We start from the raw sequence: 18,593 nt of genomic DNA, 5'->3' as shown, positions 1-18,593 counted from the left end.
CTAGATCTGCTGAGTTGTACAATGTTTTTCCTCTGTATTTCAAAGACCTAATGTAATATTTCTGTTACGTAATATATTATGTATTATATTAAAAAATGACATGAAATATGTATTTGTTAATTGCCTTGGTACTTTCCCTCCCAACAAAACACTATTATGATGCAGACATTTTTATTTGAAACTTTTATTTTTCTAAATAACACTCACCAATTTATTGGGAAACGTATCCAACAAAGGTTCTAATAGAGATATGACACTAAACAGTATTCTAAATGGAACTTGACTTACTGTACTCTGCTACTATGATAATATGATAAGTCAACTGGAATTATTTGTATGCTGTCATGTTTTCACTCATTATTTAAGGTAGGAACAACACATTGGAAAAGTGCAACAAAACACAAAATCTAGTTACTACAATTATACTACACTGCAACTACAGTAATATACATGTGAACAAAATGCACAGAAGATGCCATTACAAAGTATCAAAATCAGCATTTAAGACATTTGAAAGCTTTGTCTTGAGTGACAGTGCCATTTCCCTGCTTCTGTCTGAGACCGACATGCCTGCTGAGTGATGAAGAGCTATACTGTCAACACCATTCTGATCTGACCAAGTATTTCAGGAGTACCAGGCATTCCACAACACGTTGGAGGAAAATGAGGCAGCACTGTCACTAGAACAAAAAATATACATTTGACAATATTTTGCAAGCACCATGCTGTTCTGTTAATGGCTAACAGATGACAAACAGTAAAAAAAGAAAGCATAGCAAATGGCCTTAGATCTCTGAATTTTGTGCCTCTTGATGTTTCTTTGCCTCTGCCTCTCTTAGATTGATTGTTTGTCTTAACAATTTAAGTTATCAGCACAGAACAGGGACCACACTAGACAAATTGAGATTCCTGTATTAGCCTACTTTAGTTGGCTTTTGGCAAACAAATTGCACAAAATTATCTTTTTGCTCACATACTCCAAAAACATAGGCTGTTTAAACAGTGTTCTTCCTCTTTTCTATGGGTGGTCTGAACCGCGTCACCACCCCTTGAATTTAATAAACATCAATACACGGATGGTGATCAGTATGACCTGAATTCAACAATAGCAACACCTACACCCAATAAAACATAATAAGAGGCACACTGTGTGATGTATGCACTTAGACACTCTCTCATACACGCGCACGCGCACACACACACGCCCTGCTCCAGGTCAAGTCTCTACTGTCCCACTCATGGAGACGTCCCAACCAGGGAAAGCCCCCCCGCACCCTCCTCCATCCCCTGCAACTCTACTTTTCCCCCTCAGCCTCAGCCTCCTGCTCCTTGGACAGGCCTCGTATGGACAGGTCATAGACCACCTCCTCAATCTTCTTCACATCATACTTAAGGCCGTCATAGCGTTTGCGCAGAGGGTCGTTCTTGAGGTTGAGCAGGCGGAAGCCCGAGTCCAGCTCGTTGATGAAGTTAGAGATGCGGAGGGGTCGGGTGTAATCCCCAGCTGTCACACTGTTCACTGCCAGTCGAGACTGGAGGGGTGGAAACACGCAATTAGCTATAGACCTATATAATCATATTTCGCATCTTAGAAAAGTTGCTTGTATGAGCAAACTGCACCTTTTGCACAGTAAACATCCAGATTTCAGCAATTAAAGAATGGTATCAGATACTATAAAGACTATAATGTAGGGGTACAGTTTATAAATCAATTGAATTCACTCTCACCAGTTCACTGGCCATGATCAGCACCCCTGCAAGGTAATCTTCAACATCCAGATGGAATCCTTTCTCTCTGACCACTTCAACTGCAAGATAAAGGGGATTAGTGCTACAGAACAGAAAACGGCTTAAGTACAGAACACTAAGGGCCAGTTTCACAGACAAGGCTTAAGCCAAGTCATGGACTAAATCAAACTTTCAACGTAAAATATCCATTGAAGAAGCTTTTTAGTCTAGGATTAGGCTTAAGCCTCGTCTGTAAAACCAGCCCTAAGAATGATAGAAACAACATTAATGAGGTTGGAAAACGAATATTTACTTCCTAGTATTTTGGCCACTTCTTCCCGTATCACCAGAGATTCACTCTCCAGGTACGCGACAAAGGCAGCGAGGAACGCCAGGCGCTGCAGGACAAACCTCCAGTGCTCATGGAACCTAGAGGCCAGGTCAGGTGATAGAAAAGGAACATCTTATGTCAATGGTAAGTAGGATATGAAAAGAAGAGATGTGATGCACAATAGCTTTGGGTTATAATTAAAAGATGCAAATAGGTCTTCTACTTCAGAATATTATTTAATGTACCTGTAATACTGCTCCACTGGAAACTTGGTTTTCAGGTCTGCAATGTGTGTCCTGACTGTGCAGAACAACTCCCGGGCCTTTGCGCATTTAATGGGAACTGGATGGGACAAAAAGAAAATAGACAATGGTATCACAAGCCAAGGCGAGGTAGGACACGCAAATCGTGAGCTTAGAATGATAAGGTTCTATCTCCGTTTAGGGTAGTTCAGAGATATTGAGCGTCAAAGTTTTTACATTCCATTATGTTTTGTGAGATGGAACCTTTGTATTTTATTAATTACTAACAAAAAAATGTCAACATTTTTAAAATAACACCACACAGGCATTAATAAACACCTAATGGATCAGATTATGTAAAAAACTCAATTTTTTACAAAAACGGAGATAGAACCTTATAATTCTAACGTCACGAAATGTCAGTGAGTGCTGTGGTCTATACATGAGCACTTACTGTCTTTGAAGCCAGACGGTTGATGCACACTCTGAAGCACAGTCAGGATCTCCCTGGCCGTCTGCTCCAGGACCTGGACGACTTTACGAATGTCCTGAGAGAGAAACATGCTCTGTGTTCAACTATGAAAGAGAAACATGCTCTGTGTTCAGTTCAATGATGCAAAGACCTAGAAGTACTTTGTGACCAATCTGTTAGCAAGCTTAGCAGGCTAGCTAGCTGATGTCGTTAGGTACCTTTTATTGCATTGTTTGTTTGCACCAAAAGACACCCGTCTTGCAAGCTGTTCCCCATAATATGCGACTTTAGCTCTTGGCTGATCAGATGGTAACACACAGAGGAAACCAGCAGAATCACACCAGCTATATTGAATAGCTCGGTTGACCAGCAATAATAAAAACAAATCCCAGAAGTGTCTCTGCATGTAACTAGCTGACGTTACCTCTCTGATCTCCTGGTCCGCACTCAGGAAACCCTGAATGTTGCTGAACATTTCAGTGACCGACATCCTCCGCAATGTTCAGTCTAACACTTCGCTAGTGAATTGTCTCCCTAAAGATATTAATATAATATAATAATAGGCTTGTTAGAAGGTAAAGATAGGCTCGTTAGAAGATAAAGATAGGCTCGTTAGAAGGCTTCGCTGTCAGGCGAGTTTGTTGCTAAACAAAAAAACACAAAACGTGCGGCGCATGAGGGTGCTTCGTTGGTGTCGCGTTGTGTTGACGTCATCATCTACGCTCGTCACGCTTTGCGGCGGAAAGATGTTAAACATATTATATTAATGTTGAGGTAATTTATTCATATAATCAAGAAAAAACACCACAATCAAAAGTACAACAATGAACTTGTAATTAGTTATTGTCATTTAATGTACGCTTTATGATAGACTACCATATTGAAAGAGTAGTTAGAAAGATGTGAAAACTTTATTTTTTATTTTTATTGATCTCTTCTGTAATGAAGATAATATGTCCACCAGAGGGAAACCATAGTCAACAGTTACAGTAGAGACAGATTCACTGTAGTTTATCCTGTATCAATTTTACAGTGAGAAAGTAGCGCCTCTAGTGCTTCAGATTAGAACTACAACAAGGCAGTACAAAGAACATTAGGGGCCGGTTTCACAGACAAGGCTTAAACCTAGTCCTGGACTAAAAAGCATCTTCAATGGAGATTTTACATTGAAAGTGTGATTTAGTCCAGGACTAGGCTTAAGCCTTGTCTGTGAAACCGGCCCTAGGCATCACAGACTATAACCGTATGGCTTTTGTTTTAACCATTCTTCATGTTTTGAAACTGAGACTAATGCATGCAGTGAAGAAAAAACTAATACCAACCATTTGAGTGAATTAATTTATGCAAAATACATCTATTATATTAGAAATATATTATTGTGATAAAGTATCACTACTGTACGCTGATGTCAAGCAGATTCTTATATTCTCTTGTCCACCTTGATCAATCCCATTCTGCCAACAATAATCAATGAACTAGACAATATACAGTTGAAAGTAAACAGTTGGGTTAGTAGTTCCTGGTCATAAGCGATATCCACAGACAGGGCTGAAGTTACTGTGTTGCTGGTTTTAAGACATCTCCAGTCTCTGATGGACTGTCAGCTGTATTTTGTGAGTGGGGAGGAGGAGACTCTTTGCTCTTCGCTGCAGTCTTATCAGTCTGCGCTCTGTTCTGTTTCTCCCTCTCCAGAGCTTTCTCCATCTCTGTGTAGTAGTCAAGTGCCTTGCGCACTGGGTCAATGATGTGTTGCTACAGGAGCACAGAAATGCACAAATATGGCAGCTATGAGATGAAGATGCAGTATTAGTAGTCTATGTAAAGACAACCGGTTCCAGAGAGGGAATCCTTACCTCAAGGCAGGGGAAGAGGTTGGCCAGCTCGATGAACAGGGGGAAGAGGACAAAGCGAATGAAACCTGTCTGTGAGGACGGCTTGGTCACCTTGTCCCTGTCCATGAATGGGGTGATGGGCAGCCCCTCCAGCTTCTCCATGTCACTCTGAGGGGGGCAGTAGAGAACTGGTTTTAGATTGAACTAATGCACCTGGTTGTACCAGTTTAGTATAATTTCCATTTTACCTGGTTGTAGAACTCCTGTAGAAGGCAGTCCAACCAGGGCTCAGCTACCTCCATGGGCCGTGCCTCATTGGAAATGTCACTCACTTTGATCATGACCATCATCAGCTGGAGGAAGACAGGGACAAACAGGAAACGCATCAGCACACTTAAATCCAGCTCCAGAGACCCAGCAGATCTACCCAGATCATTCAAGAAGGACAGGGAATACTCTCTCATAGCTCTATACAGGCACAGTCATTCTCTCTCTCTCTCTCTCTCTCTCTCTCTCTCTCTCTCTCTCTCTCTCTCTCTCTCTCAAGCCATGATCATTGTACCACATCTCTGTGGTCTTTGTTGCTGAAGTCAAATACAGGCAGGATGGACTTGAACTTGTTCAGGATCTCGCTGTGCCTCGTCATGTCAGTTGCCAGGATGCATCTATTGCAGGAATGAACAAATTGCCTTGGGTTGATGACTGTTCACAGGCATTATGATGCAGTCAATTGCATTGAACCCCACAGCAAACACATATTTTGTGGAGAGGATGTTGTGAAAATATTACTTGATGATGCCTTCTCTTATCCGTTTGTACTGTTCAGTCGTCAGATTTCGGAAAATGTTATTTTCTGTCTGCAAGAGAGAAAGAATGTTATAATTCAGTAGTAGCTGAATACTTCTTACATATCCATGTTGATCCCTACCTTCTCCAGTAATTCAAAGGCCACAGCACAATGGTGGTTCTCCAGTGGGGAGATGTCGTTGTATCGCAGGGCCAGTTCAGTTCTAGCATTTATCTGAAAGAAAGACCTTATCATATAGTTGACAATGTTCATAACCAGAAACTATTACTCTAGCTGTTGTCAGAGAGTGAGTATTATAGCTGTGTATCAGATAGTTCACCTGGTAGGCATTGTTGTATCCTGTGTGGTCCAGATCATGACATACTGCTGAGGTCAGCATGGTCAAGAGGTCAATGCTGTCAATCTTACTTTTGAGGTCAGTCAGCCAGATCAGTCCATACATCTGTCAGAGAATAAAGATTATGTCATTCGAGAAGCAGAGGTTACACAAAGCTCACACATAACAGCACAAATCCACATGTCTTACATTCATAGAAAAAATGTCAATACATTTTGATGAGAAGACTTGTTGGTCCTATATACAGTAAACCTTACGTTGATGTCATCTTTACTTTACCTGCCAAAAGCTCTTAAATAATGTGAGACTATGTTCTTCAATGTATAGGTTGCGACCTGGATGTCCTTCACCAATCAGCTTCAGGGTGATTGAATGATTGGATTATTTGATGATTGCAGAGGAATATGGGCTGAATGACTGCAGAGGAATAGGGGCTCAATGATTGCACCCATTTACTTCTTACGCACACGCACAGACACACACACACACACATACACTTTTTTTCTCACCATCTGGGTAACGCAGAAGCAGTGTTTGAAGTTATGGAAGGGGATGTTGTTGTATCGACGGTACACCTCATACAGAAACGTCTGCAGCACCTCAGCCTCGATGTTAAAGGCAGCGATGAAGTCCAGGTCTGTGTACATGACCTGCAGCAACACCATGATCTCTGCATCCTCCCACTGCCTGGACACACAATTGCCAACAGTCAAGATATTAATTTTAGGAAAATATCATTATACTACATGTAATAAGGACCATTCAGGCCCTGAACACAGCAAAGACCTAGGTTCTAGGCCCTGGACAATCTAGACAAATTGATGGCAGCTACTAGATTGAAATCAAGTGTAATACTGAAACACAACTGTGTACATTTCAAACCTGCAAACTGCGACACTTTAAATGAATGTGCAATAACACTATGTGCAATATGACAACCCTAGGGTACATAAGGTTCAGAGAATAGGACATGTTAGAATAGGTATAGCATAGCATAGAGTACAGCACAGTGTTTTATTTGTATAGTATAGTATAGTGGATAGTGTACATTTTATGTAAACCAGCTCTTTTCCCTTCTTGTTTTTAGTTTTTTTTGTCCTAGCACCAGGGGAGCCCCCCCTCCCAAATTTCGTTGTTTGGTACCTGTACTATATCAATGACAATAAAGACCATTCATTCATTAATTCATTCATTCATTCATTCATTCAATAAATACACACTTTCATATACCACACAATTGATATACCCTTGGGGTTGATTAATATGATAAAGTTATGGACGATAACATTTTTTATTGCCGGGGATAAGCATTAGCCGCACTTTTGATCTATCTCTTTCTGAGAATAACAGAAATATTTCCTTCTTAGATAATGTGTCATTCGATGTGGTAAACAAGGTTTCTAGGTAGTGTGGGCGGCATGCTTGAGTTGTTTCTTTGTGTGTGTCCTATACGTTCCCTTTTTGAACATCCTGTGATGTCAGCCTAAAAGGCCCAGGAGTAAATAACCAAAGCAGACTGAACACTGCAGTACACTGCCACATAATGCACCCTTCAAATGTGGTGTGTTAATGAAGCTTGTTAGGAGGCCCATTCAGTCTTGGCCAGATGAAAGGGGTGAATAACCCAAGCCTCTTCAGAGCTGTGTCAGAGGTGCCAGCAGATCCTCTATGGGTTTCTCTATTAAAGGAGCAGGTGCAGCTGCAGTCACACTCAGACACATTGGACACCCACACACAGCCCGCTCATAGAACTAACACCTACCCCCAAACCCTGCCCAAGTCCCCAAAAAGTCCCCAAAACCTCCCCAAAATCTCCCCAAGGTCCCAGGTCAGGGCCATTTGGGCAATTCTCCGAGATGGAAACAGGCTTGCCTTTGAGACAAGCACCAGTGCCAATTGTATCAGAGGAAAAGCACCATTACTGTACAGTGTCAGAGATTCATACAGATGAGTCTACTTAAAACATTATCAGTTTGTGAAGGAGACACATGATTGGTGGAAACAGAAATTATGACACATGTAAATAGATTCAGGGGGAACTCACCAGTTGTCAAAGGTTGGAGTCTTGAGGTACTGTCTTACTTCCTCTGATACCTCCAGGGAACTGTGAAGAATGTAAAAAAAAAAAAATGTTTAATGCAAAATGGTCATCGTTGTCTCAAGTACTGTATGATGCTACAATGCAACTAATGGAGTCTGTGGGGACTTCTATCTATCTGACGTCAGATGGAGATGAGTGTAGATTAACCTGCCTCATTTGGAGGAACTTTTCCCGTACGTGTTCACACTCCTCCCGGGTTTTGCGCAGGGTTCTCTTGTGGTAGAAAGGCGAGGGCTTGTGTGTCACCTCAGACAACTCCTTGAAGAGACCCAGCCAGCTCAGATGTTCCACACTCTGTGGGGAGATTCAAATACTCTATCTGTTTGTTTCGAATAAGGTTTTCTATTGTTTTGTGCGGCTCTAGGTATTTGGCTGGAGACACCATTGTACCTCAAGTTTCTCCCGGAATGACTCCACCTGCCTCTTCATCTCATACACAACTGCAGGGGCCTCCCCAGCCTCCATTAGGATCTTCTTCTCCAAGCCCTGCAGTCTAGGGGTACGGAACACATGCAGTCTTGAGACATGTAGCCCTGCTCTCTGATTGAGTTGAGGAATCTGAATGGCCATTCCTATCTCAGACCAGCCAGCCTTACCTTTTCTCCATGGAGGAGAGGTCAAATCCTAGTGCCACAGCAAGCTCCACACCTGAAACAATACACAAAATAGACTATTCAAGCATCAACATTGGCTTGTGCTATTGCTATTACAGCACAATAGAAATAGCAAAGATACAACACAATAGCAATGCTCGGTAAGCCCAGTCAGTAGCACTGCAGTCATGGCTCTAGTGCCATGGTAGAGAATACCTAACAGCTCACTGTTGCAGTTAGCTGCCACCACCTCCAGCTTGTAGCAGGAGGTTGGGCTGTTAGGCTCCAGGTGAGGGGAGATGTTGATAATGTTGCCTTTAGGGTTGTAAAGCTTCAGAATGTCATGGGGTCCTGCCTCAGCTGCAGAGCGGAATAGATCTGACGAATAGAAAATGCACGCACACACATACACACACCACACACACAGACACACACACACACACACACACACACACACACACACACGCACACACACACACACACGCACACACATACACACACGCACACACACACACACACACACACACACACGCACACACACACAAATGTTTTGGTGTTGTTTGTGAGTGCCACAGACAAGCTAGAATATAATTTAAATGGTAATTTGAGCTTTGAAAGAAAATGAATGCTCATTAGCATCTATGAAATGCATCTCATCATCTCTATATTTAATAGCAGATCCTTTATGCCTAGTCTCATTGCTGCTTAGGGAACAGTAAACATCTATTCATATATCTCACCACCTCCTCTCAACCCAAAACAATACTGAGAACCTTATCTCTCAAGAGTGACACACATAGGTTCCCTTCATAGACAGCACTAGCCTGAATTGTATGGATAACATATGCACACCATATGTTAGCTTTGAGGCAGTGCCTTAAGTGCAGAGTGTCGCTGTCATCAACACCTGCGGCCCACTCCCACTATTGAATCTTGGACTACATCCATATCTCTATCAAAGATACAGAGAGAATCTTCTTACATTGCAATGGATCTCTTGCTGAGGACACGAGTTGCATATGTTTGCAAGTGTTAACAGATCCAATTAATTAGGTTACAGATACAGTGCATAACCTATTTTTAACCAAATCAAATGCAATAAAACACCTAATTCCAATAATAACATTTTAAACTGTAGTTGAGGAGATCAGGTCCATTATTTGGTATGGTAAGGATCAGAGAAGCAAAGAAAGCTTACAGTACAATTAACCTTGCCCTCTTTGACCATTATATTTCAGATGTTTTGTGTTTATCAAGTCAGCGGTTTAATGCCTCTGCATCTACATCGTTCTCAGTAAGTATGCACTTGATCCACTGTATTGTTGTATATTCTGATTAACTGTACCCATTCAATGTTCTGAAGCATCTGAAACTAATGGGAGACAAATTATCAATGACATTTTTACATTGTGCCTTATACCATAGATATCAACACTGACAATAAAGTGTTGAGTTGTATAGTATTACTAGATATTTTTCGAAAATCAATTAAATTAATTTAAAAAATGACCTTGACATAACCACAAATGGTACATTTTTATTAGATAGCCATCTGTTCAATCTAAATTGTACAAGGATTATATGTTTTAAACACTGAGTGCTATTCTTTAATTTGCTTACCTTTGACATCCTGAGCAGGGCAATCGACTGGAAACTCTGCTCTCTCTGGTCTCCCATTAACAGTAAAGTGGATTATTTTTGTTGCCATATCAGTGCCTCAAAGCCACTGATGTTGCTGCCCTCACTGTTTAAGGATGTTCTGAACTCAGTGTGTGACAACTTCAAATTTAGAGAGACACTCCACATCTCCTCAACCTCTCCCTCCCTCCCTCCCTCCCTCTCCCTCCCTCCCCCTCCCCCTCCCTCCCTCCCTCCCCCTCCCTCTCCCTCCCTCCCTCTCTCTCCCTCCCTCCCTCTCCCCCTCCCTCCCTCTCCCTCCCTCTCCCTCTCCCTCCCTCTCCCTCCCTCTCCCTCCCTCTCCCTCCCTCCCTCCCCCCCCCCCCCTCTCTCTCTCTCTCTCTCTCTCTCTCTCTCTCTCTCACCATCCCCCTCTTCATGTACCCTTGCAATATGCAAACACTCTCTGTTGCAGCCGTTCAATGGACTCTACAGTAATATTTGATTTAAAATAAAATACAATTATTCAAAGCCATAGATGCTATTGTATTTTAATCAACCAATACCGGGGGAGATGAACTTGTTGAGGAGCTGATAGTAGACCTCCGATACGATAGATGGCGCTGTTTAGAGTGAGTCGAATACAATTCATGCCAGTAACCTCTCATCTGGGTGGAGGGCGGAATCGTCGTCACATTGCAGAAGTGAAAACCAACGTGGACTCCGAGGTCTCCGCGTGTTTGTTTCGCGACCCAATTTATTTACAGAATAATCGCTAAATTAGTGAAATGACCGACGGTAAATCACCGGCGATTACTAAGCCGGCCAAACCACTGCTGGCGTTGAACCTCAGCGAGGAGACTGAATTCAAGAAGAAAGTACAGCAGGTTAAAAAGCGACCTAAGGTTAGTTTCCTAGAAGCACGATGCGACACACTGGCCTTCTCACCAGCCTGGTCGTGCACTTGTCTCAATAACAGTGAACTTGTTTATATGCGTGTGTCGCTAGATTGACACATCTATATGTATGCAGACATGTTTGAGAGGGAGGGGTGGGTGGAGGGCAGGGAGAAAAACAGAAAATATTCATGCCTTTTTCAATGTACATGACATCGATACTGGAATAAAAAATATTATAAAAATAAATAAAAAATAAATAACAGTGGCACAGTCTGAAAATTACCCCAGGTGAATCAGTCGTCTGGGGTAAGATTACTGTGCCTATATTAAAGTGGTCCATTTAAGCTTATTGCCTGCTCTGTCTGTGGCAGTGTAATAAAACCCATGTGCCCACAGCCACTGAGGTGAGTCTCTGAAGTCTGATCTCATCACCACCGATCAAGGGAAAACCCTGTTCTGTGTTCGCTCCAAATAAGTCTAGAGGTCGTGTGAAATCGTTATCTAATTAGAATAGCTACTTGTGAGATTATCTAACGAATTGTTATTTTTTTTCTTACATTGTTTCCATACACAACACGTGTTGTAATTTGAGTTAGCATGCCTGCTAGCATTAGCTTGCTGTCAAGTCAAATGAAGTTCTGTGTTGTAAAAGTGTCTGGCTACACTCACATCTCTTCTCTTTTCATCTCTTCAGGGTCAACCGATCAGTCCTGGAGTCATCTATGTCGGTCACCTTCCCGTGGGATTGTTTGAACCTCAACTCAAAGCTTACTTTGAACAGTTTGGAAAAGTCACAAGATTAAAACTGTCCAGAAGTAAAAAGGTAAGCATTGCCAGGGCTTGCTTATTATTCATATCTCAATCACAGTGGCACAGTCTGAAAATTACCCCAGGTGAATCAGTCGTCTGGGGTAAGATAACTGTGCCTATATTAAAGTGGTCCATTTAAGCTTATTGCCTGCTCTGTCTGTGGCATTGTAATAAAACCCATGTGCCCACAGCCACTGAGGTGAGTCTCTTAGGTCTGATCTCATAACCACCGATCAAGGGAAAACCCTGTTCTGTGTTCGCTCCAAATAAGTCAAGAGGTCATTATGGATCGAGTCAATCACATCCGTTCTCCTCTCTCAGACTGGTGGCAGCAAAGGATATGCATTCGTGGAGTTTGACTGCGATGAAGTGGCGAAGATTGTTGCAGAAACCATGAACAACTATCTCATGGGCGAGAGACTGATCAAATGTGAGTGGTTATCTGAATCATTAATCTGCCTTTCCTCTCCTGCTAAGCCTACATATCATAATGAATGAATGAATGAATGAATGAATGGACTTTATTGTCATTGCTACAGTACAGGTACCAAACAACGAAATTTAGGAGGGGTGGCGCTGTCAGGCCAAAACCTGCCGCTTGCTAAAAGCTGCCGGGGGTGCGGCCTAACGCGTCACGACCAGCTGGCACGCGCACGCGTCACGACCTGGCGACTGTGACGTCATTCTAGTGCGCTGTGTTTATGTCCAGTGTACTAGAACCACTCTAACAGGAGTGTTTGTCCGTGAATAACACCGGCTATGCCCGGGGTAGAAACACAAGACTATAGCTGGATAAGGTCTACAGGTCTACATGGTCATTTTAAGCCGTCGACCAGCCCTCTACGACCACGGGAAGTCATGTTAAAAGTGAAGATACTTCTGTTAAACTAAGCTAAGCTAAACATCGCTAATCGCTAACTCCCTCCTGGGCCTTAAAGTGACTAGTAATAACGTTGTGAAAAAAACCGTCAGATCAGATAGATATAAGGGTTATTTTGATAAACCGGATACATTTTGTGAATATATATGGTTACTTTCTCGCCTGAAAACATATTAAAACTTCATAAAATGACATATTAACACTTGTAGAGCCAAATTAAAGCTTTTCGCTAATGGTGGCCAAAACGGAGGTTTCAAAAACACTCGCCAGCTGGTCGTGACGCGTGCGCGTTCCAGCTGGTCGTGACGCGTTAGGCCGCACCCCCGGCAGGTTTTGGCAAGCGGCAGGTTTTGGCCTGACAGCTCCCCTGGTGTTAGGAAAGGAAAAATAAAAAATCACAAGAAGGGAAGGAGCTGGTTTACATAAATAAAGGCTATGTACACTATCCACTGTACTATACTGTACAGATAGACGACTAGGGTTGTCATATTGCACAATAATGTTCTGTTTTAATGTTATAACTTTTTTTCTTGCTCTGTAACAGGTCAGCTCCTCCCCCCTGAGAAGGTGCACGAGAAGCTCTTTGTGGGCTCCCAGAGGGAGTTCAGGAAACCCAAGCAGCCTGCCGCGGCTCGCTACAACAAGAAGCACACACCCGAGGAGGTGGAGCAGATGACCAGTCGGCTCCTGCGCAAAGAATCCAGCCTCCGCAAGAGGCTGGCAGCGAAGGGAATCGACTACGACTTCCCCGGATTTGTAAGTTCTCAGCTCTGTTCTTTTTCTTTCCTTTTTTCTTTTTCTTTTTTTAAAATTCAATTAAATATAGAATGTCTATATGTAATCTATTGAAAACTATTTTAAAGGCTGGCCAAGCACCCAAGAAGACTAAGTCTTCAGATGACGTGAATGCATCCACATGTAGTAGTGAGGTAAGCACAGATTACATATTTTGTGAAAGATTGGTTTGATGTTTTAGAATTTTTACACTAATACTTCACTTTGTAAACATATTAATGCATACATGATATTTGAGCACAGTCTGAAAATCACCCTAGGTGTATCAGTTGTCTGGGGTGAGATAACTGTGCCAAAAGTAAAGTGGTCCATTTAAGCTTATTGCCTGCTCTGTCTGTGGCAGTGTAATAAAACCCATGTGCCCACAATCGCCTGGTAAAAAGCTAGTGCTACACAATAACATTTTAGAATAACGCATACCATATCCACTCACTAGCACATTCTTTGGGCTGTATCAATTTGAGTAAAATAAACTAGTAACAACAATACTGTCCAAGCACTTGTGTTGAAGTGTGGTTTCTACATGTTCTCCCCTCTGGTTCTCTTGGTAAATATTGACTGTTCTCCCATAGGACAAGACCCCATTGTGCACACCCTCTGTCTTGGAGAGGAGGAAGTCCATGAGAATCAACGAAGACGACGTGGATGATGAAATCGTCCTTAAGCCTCCAGGAGAGAGAGAAGGCGCAGATGATGAGGATTGCACGTTGGAGCTTGAGGAGGAAGACGAGCCTTCGCAAGGAGATGTCGAGCCCACAGATGAGGGAAAAGCAGATTGAACATCAACATTGGATGTCCTTTAATTGCTTTTCCTGTAAAGCAGAGACATTTGTACATGGTGCTTGGTCCTCTAAATTGACTTTAGAGCAGCGGCACAACTTATAACCTTGGTGGACAGTGTTTTTTAACCTGTAAAAGTTGGCATTGAAAAGCCATTGTTATGGAGATGAAGTGAATTCTCCTGACTGCGTCACATTTCTGTCAGTTTCCTCCCAGTGGTGGCCTTGAGTTATGCCACACCTTAATTATTTACTGTTTCATAACCTGTATGGAAGTAAATACAGTACAGTGCCACTCCACCCATGTTTTGGAATATAGTATTTGAAGTAACACAGATTTAAGCTCATCCTCTGCAGTTATGTTTGGTAATCTTCTGTAAAAAAAAATTTGGGTTGTCAAATGAATATAGTCAAGATGGTCTGTAATAAATATTATATTGTATACATTCTATTGTTGTCCTTCCTATCAGGCTTGGCATGTGATATTTTCTGCACTCCAAATCAAGGAGCTTTGGCTATTGGAGAATGTTTGCTTCAATTGCAAATCAATGTTCTAGTATGAGCAGTCGTGTGTTGTATAACTGCTACTAACTTACTCAGCGTGTAGGTTTAGCAACTGTGATCAATTATTATTTGACTTTACTAAAAAATATAAACCTGCGGCTGTCTTAAATGTGTAGGCTACTGTATATCTTTGACGGTGGTCGCCTGTCCTGTAAAAGCCACATGATGTCGCTGAAGACTCGTCTGTCCAGAATGGACTACAAAGATTGCAGTGCACGCTTGCGCCTCCACGTCAAACCATGTCTTCAATTGCATTGCAGAGAAATATAAACATAACCCTGTAAACATTTACAAAAAAAGGTACTTCACATTGTCCATGGGCCATGTAGAATATGACAGTCACTGCTGGTTCAGTGGTTGTATCCAAAGAACATTCCAGAACAGGCTTTGTATTGTAGAGACATTAAAAAGCAAACGATGTATATTGCTATTTGACAATAACATCACAGTATTATGCATAAACAGCAACAGTTTCATGGGACTCGTCAACAAACCAGGGTAAATAAATACATTTTCATCAATGTACAGTAAATCTAGTATAGATTATATTATTATAGGGAACGGGAAAAGAAAGGAACGTCCCAGGTCGACGCATGCGCACAGCGATCCCGTTCTTGTCCTGAGCTCCAGCAGCATTCCGGGGTGGAGAGAGAGGAACCTCCATGCTACTGGCTACACTCGATCATATCTGTAGCTAAAACGGTCAGACCTCAGATAGTCTTATTGTCCTGTCTTAATAGTGTGTGGTAAGTACAAATATGAATGATTTCAATTGTATGTTTGGTTGCCCTTTTATTACAACAGATCCTTCATTGTGTGATATGGGTATGATTGGTGGCTAACATTAGCTGGCTGTGTCATACAGAAAGAAGGGCTACGAGTCCCTGACTGGCGAAGCATTAGAAGAAGGAAATAGAATAGAATAGAATAGAATAGCCCCAATAAGCGACCCTTCGTACACACTCAAGAATGATCTTTGGACTAAAAACAGAACAGTATTATAGATTCAGAATTGGAGCTGGTCCCGTACGTTCTTACCTAATTCATTTGACAGCAAAGCGACAAGGATGCCTGTCAGATTATGTCATTCATTGGACTGTCTTTGCTCCGTCCAATGACCTTAGAAAGGGTTTGGACAGCAAGTCATATTATATTGTATTTATTTAGCTCATTCTGCGTGTGGGTGCCATACTTGCTTATCTAGCCAGGTGACTTTAGAAGTGTTTCTTTGTTCGAATTCTAGCTGTGTTATTATTTCATGCTATCAGTGATGCTTTCCTGTAAGGTCGGATAATGAATGAATCAATGGTCTTTATTGTCATTAATACAGTACAGGTACCAAACAACGAAATGTAGGAGGGGGGGCTCCCCTGGTGCTAGGAAAAAAATACTAAAAACAAGAAGGGAAAAGAGCTGGTTTACATAAATAAAGGCTATGTACACTATCCACTATACTATACTACTATACTATACAAATAAAACACTGTGCTGTACTCTATGCTATACTATAAATATCCTAACATTTCCTATCTCTGAACCTTATGTACACAAGGGTTATGTAATGCCCATGCTGCATAGGCCTACATACTGTATGTATGTATTCTAGTATTGTTTTGATTGAGGATTATGGGGCAATTGAAATCCTCTGCTCAGATGTACTGTGAGAAACATTTGGTGAGAAACGTAGCCATCAACACTATGTCGAAATGTAGGCCAGGCCTATTTAATAAGTGCTCATAGTAAACAGCCAGTTTTAAAAGCTGAGATGGGCAATGTAACTATTCACCTGTACAGGTTGTCTCAGTCCAAATACTGACTGACATTTCTTTTAGTTTCAGTTTTTCTTAACAGAAACAAATTCTATACACTTAGTAAGCATTCGTTGTCACCGAATGAAAAGACACTAGCTGTCAGCGTGTAAATAAAGTAAATGTAAGTCAAATGTTTTGAAGTTAAGCCTACATGTCAACATTGTAGTTATGTCCATCTGGGTGCTCTATGAACTGCCTCCAGATCGCTGTTGTCATGGTGGCAGATTATGCCAGACAGAGCCTTATCATTTCAAGACAGTGTTGGGGTGTGATTGTGTGAATAACTGCTTCACCTTCTCCATTCTCTTCACCTCAGGGCGTCCTGGGAACAGAGAATCACACAACGTTATGAAGCTCTACCTCACCAGACCCTCCGTCTCCATCTCCAGTTACTGCCTCACCCACTTCTCTCCTAGCCACCACCGCTGCTTGTACTAGCGGTTTGGCTCCAACTCTCCGCAAAGAGAAGAGAGAGAGAGAGAGAGAGAGAGAGAGAAAGAGAAGAAAAACCCTCCCCAGCTGCTGTCCAGACACACATGGTGCATTGCTGTCATTCCCAAGCCTACATCCCAACGGCCTGCCTCTAGCTAGCTCTTGGCACATATAGGGCCTGCCCTACAGGGTAAAAATACATCTAGTGTGTACGTTCCTGTGTGTGTTTTTTTTCCGGGTCACACACACACACACACACACCCAGGGGTCACACCCATTTGTTTTCTCTTTCCACTGCCCTGAGCAGTGGGACAGAGGCGAGGCGAGGCGAGGCTATGGAGCCCAATATGGAATACTGTCTGGCCCAGGTGCTGCAGAAGGATCTGGGTCGCAGGCTGCAGGTGGGCCAGGAGCTCATCGACTACATTTCAGACAAAGACAAGTCCCAAGACCTGGAGCAGGACCAAACGGCCTTGGACAGGATGGTGGACGGCATCGCTACCACCTGGGTCAACTCCAGTAACTTCAAGGTAGGAGTCAATGTGCACAGAGTGGATATGTCATCAGCATATAGCTAGCCTAGAGAGTTATAGAGAGGTCATTGAAAGACCAGTAATTCTTGATGATGAGTCACAACATTGTATTAACTATTAAGTTGCTTTGTAATTGCATCATAATGGAGTTGAGCGAAGGACTTCCTTATTCCACCTCTATAATATCACAAACCACTCAACTCGATATAGGCTAATGGCTATACCTATTTGTTCTATGTTTTCATTGCATTGTGTAAGAAGCTGGTGTTTACTTTTTCACTGTAAAAGTGGCTCTGAGATATCTAATCTAAACAATGCCATACTTGCCCTACTTAGCTTAGCTATGTCTCTCTCTCTCTGATTACGGTGTTGTGTTCCGGCCGATTTTTCTGGCACAGGTGACAAAGTGATCATTGGGACCTGAAATCCGCTGGAGTAGAGTGCAAAGCATGAGGCCTAATTGGAACTGGCCTCATTACTGCTTAGATTAAAGAGTAACCGTCCGAGGGGTTCACATATGGGGTGCTACAGGGCCTGAGAGAGGTGCCTTTCACTTTAACAGCAATCCAGTTGGTCCACATAAGACATTGCACCAGAAGGCTTCTGACCTGGATTGGGCCTAGTGCTAGCCTACATTTTGATTGTTCTCCTTCACAGGTAAAATAATTGTGTCTTCTAAATAGGGGTGGGCATCGACGATCGATAATTGATCGATAAGGATCTTGGTCGATCACAAAATAAAACATTTGGTCGATCACAAATTTTATTTTTATTTATTTTATATTTTTTGTGATCGACCAAATGTTTTATTTTGTGATCGACCAAGATCCTTATCGATCAATTATCGATCGTCGATGCCCACCCCTACTTCTAAACATCGTCCCCGCTCCCCACCCATCTCTTTATTGAATTTGGCTGTTCTTTGGAACTCTCCAGGTTTGGTCACATGGGGTGATGTCTAATGTGTTCTTTTACAAGGTCCGATAGGGCAGGAAAGCAATCCTCTGTCTCTCCATTGTCTGTGTGGTA

The 18,593-nt window shown here is 42.2% G+C and overlaps 4 protein-coding genes across 4 annotated transcripts in view; 2 read left to right on the top strand and 2 right to left on the bottom strand.

Moving 5' to 3' along the window:
• Positions 1–185: 185 nt before the first annotated feature.
• Positions 186–3,395, bottom strand: tsn (translin). Its single transcript, XM_080535761.1, has 6 exons — positions 3,198–3,395; positions 2,756–2,849; positions 2,305–2,401; positions 2,042–2,157; positions 1,729–1,808; positions 186–1,532 (listed from the first exon to the last, which is right to left on the bottom strand). Exons 1-6 carry the CDS (start codon positions 3,261–3,263, stop codon positions 1,296–1,298), a joined length of 690 nt encoding a protein of 229 aa, XP_080391887.1. The 5' UTR covers positions 3,264–3,395; the 3' UTR covers positions 186–1,295.
• Positions 3,396–4,327: 932 nt separating this feature from the next.
• Positions 4,328–9,672, bottom strand: LOC308162759 (high affinity cGMP-specific 3',5'-cyclic phosphodiesterase 9A; the record flags this gene model as incomplete). Its single annotated transcript, XM_080536901.1, has 14 exons — positions 4,328–4,525; positions 4,627–4,773; positions 4,854–4,958; positions 5,168–5,270; positions 5,395–5,462; positions 5,534–5,626; positions 5,733–5,855; positions 6,260–6,437; positions 7,795–7,854; positions 8,003–8,145; positions 8,242–8,344; positions 8,448–8,499; positions 8,673–8,822; positions 9,660–9,672. The coding sequence occupies 14 exons, from the start codon at positions 9,670–9,672 to the stop codon at positions 4,328–4,330; spliced, it is 1,536 nt and encodes a 511-aa protein (XP_080393027.1).
• A 1,099-nt stretch (positions 9,673–10,771) lies between these two features.
• Positions 10,772–14,666, top strand: nifk (nucleolar protein interacting with the FHA domain of MKI67). The gene is made up of 6 exons (XM_080535483.1): positions 10,772–10,966; positions 11,655–11,783; positions 12,092–12,200; positions 13,195–13,406; positions 13,514–13,579; positions 14,018–14,666. Exons 1-6 carry the CDS (start codon positions 10,850–10,852, stop codon positions 14,222–14,224), a joined length of 840 nt encoding a protein of 279 aa, XP_080391609.1. The 5' UTR covers positions 10,772–10,849; the 3' UTR covers positions 14,225–14,666.
• Positions 14,667–17,366: 2,700 nt separating this feature from the next.
• The window catches only part of clasp1a (cytoplasmic linker associated protein 1a), a gene marked incomplete at its 5' end in the record, with an annotated part of 69,927 nt that continues 68,700 nt past the window's right edge, over positions 17,367–18,593 (top strand). Inside the window, one exon of the mRNA XM_080537119.1 lies at positions 17,367–17,561. Within this exon, the coding sequence (XP_080393245.1) occupies positions 17,367–17,561 (195 nt within the window). The remainder of the gene's footprint in view (positions 17,562–18,593) is intronic.

The sequence above is a fragment of the Nansenia antarctica genome (assembly GCF_963989245.1).
Source record: "Nansenia antarctica genome assembly, chromosome: 7".
Classification (NCBI taxonomy): Eukaryota; Metazoa; Chordata; class Actinopteri; order Argentiniformes; family Microstomatidae; genus Nansenia; species Nansenia antarctica.
Note: the sequence above shows the minus strand (reverse complement) of the source record. Positions and strands in the feature narration are given on the sequence as shown.

Excerpts from the sequence above, each read along its gene's own strand:
- tsn (XM_080535761.1), bottom strand. The coding sequence starts at position 3,263 with ATGTCGGTCACTGAAATGTTCAGCAACATTCAGGGTTTCCTGAGTGCG. Across the intron at positions 2,158-2,304 it reads CCAGTGGAGCAGTATTACAG|GTTCCATGAGCACTGGAGGT; the intron begins GTACATTAAATA and ends CCTGGCCTCTAG. Across the intron at positions 1,533-1,728 it reads TGATCATGGCCAGTGAACTG|TCTCGACTGGCAGTGAACAG; the intron begins GTGAGAGTGAAT and ends CCACCCCTCCAG.
- nifk (XM_080535483.1), top strand. The coding sequence starts at position 10,850 with ATGACCGACGGTAAATCACCGGCGATTACTAAGCCGGCCAAACCACTG. Across the intron at positions 10,967-11,654 it reads AGGTTAAAAAGCGACCTAAG|GGTCAACCGATCAGTCCTGG; the intron begins GTTAGTTTCCTA and ends TCATCTCTTCAG. Across the intron at positions 13,580-14,017 it reads CATCCACATGTAGTAGTGAG|GACAAGACCCCATTGTGCAC; the intron begins GTAAGCACAGAT and ends GTTCTCCCATAG.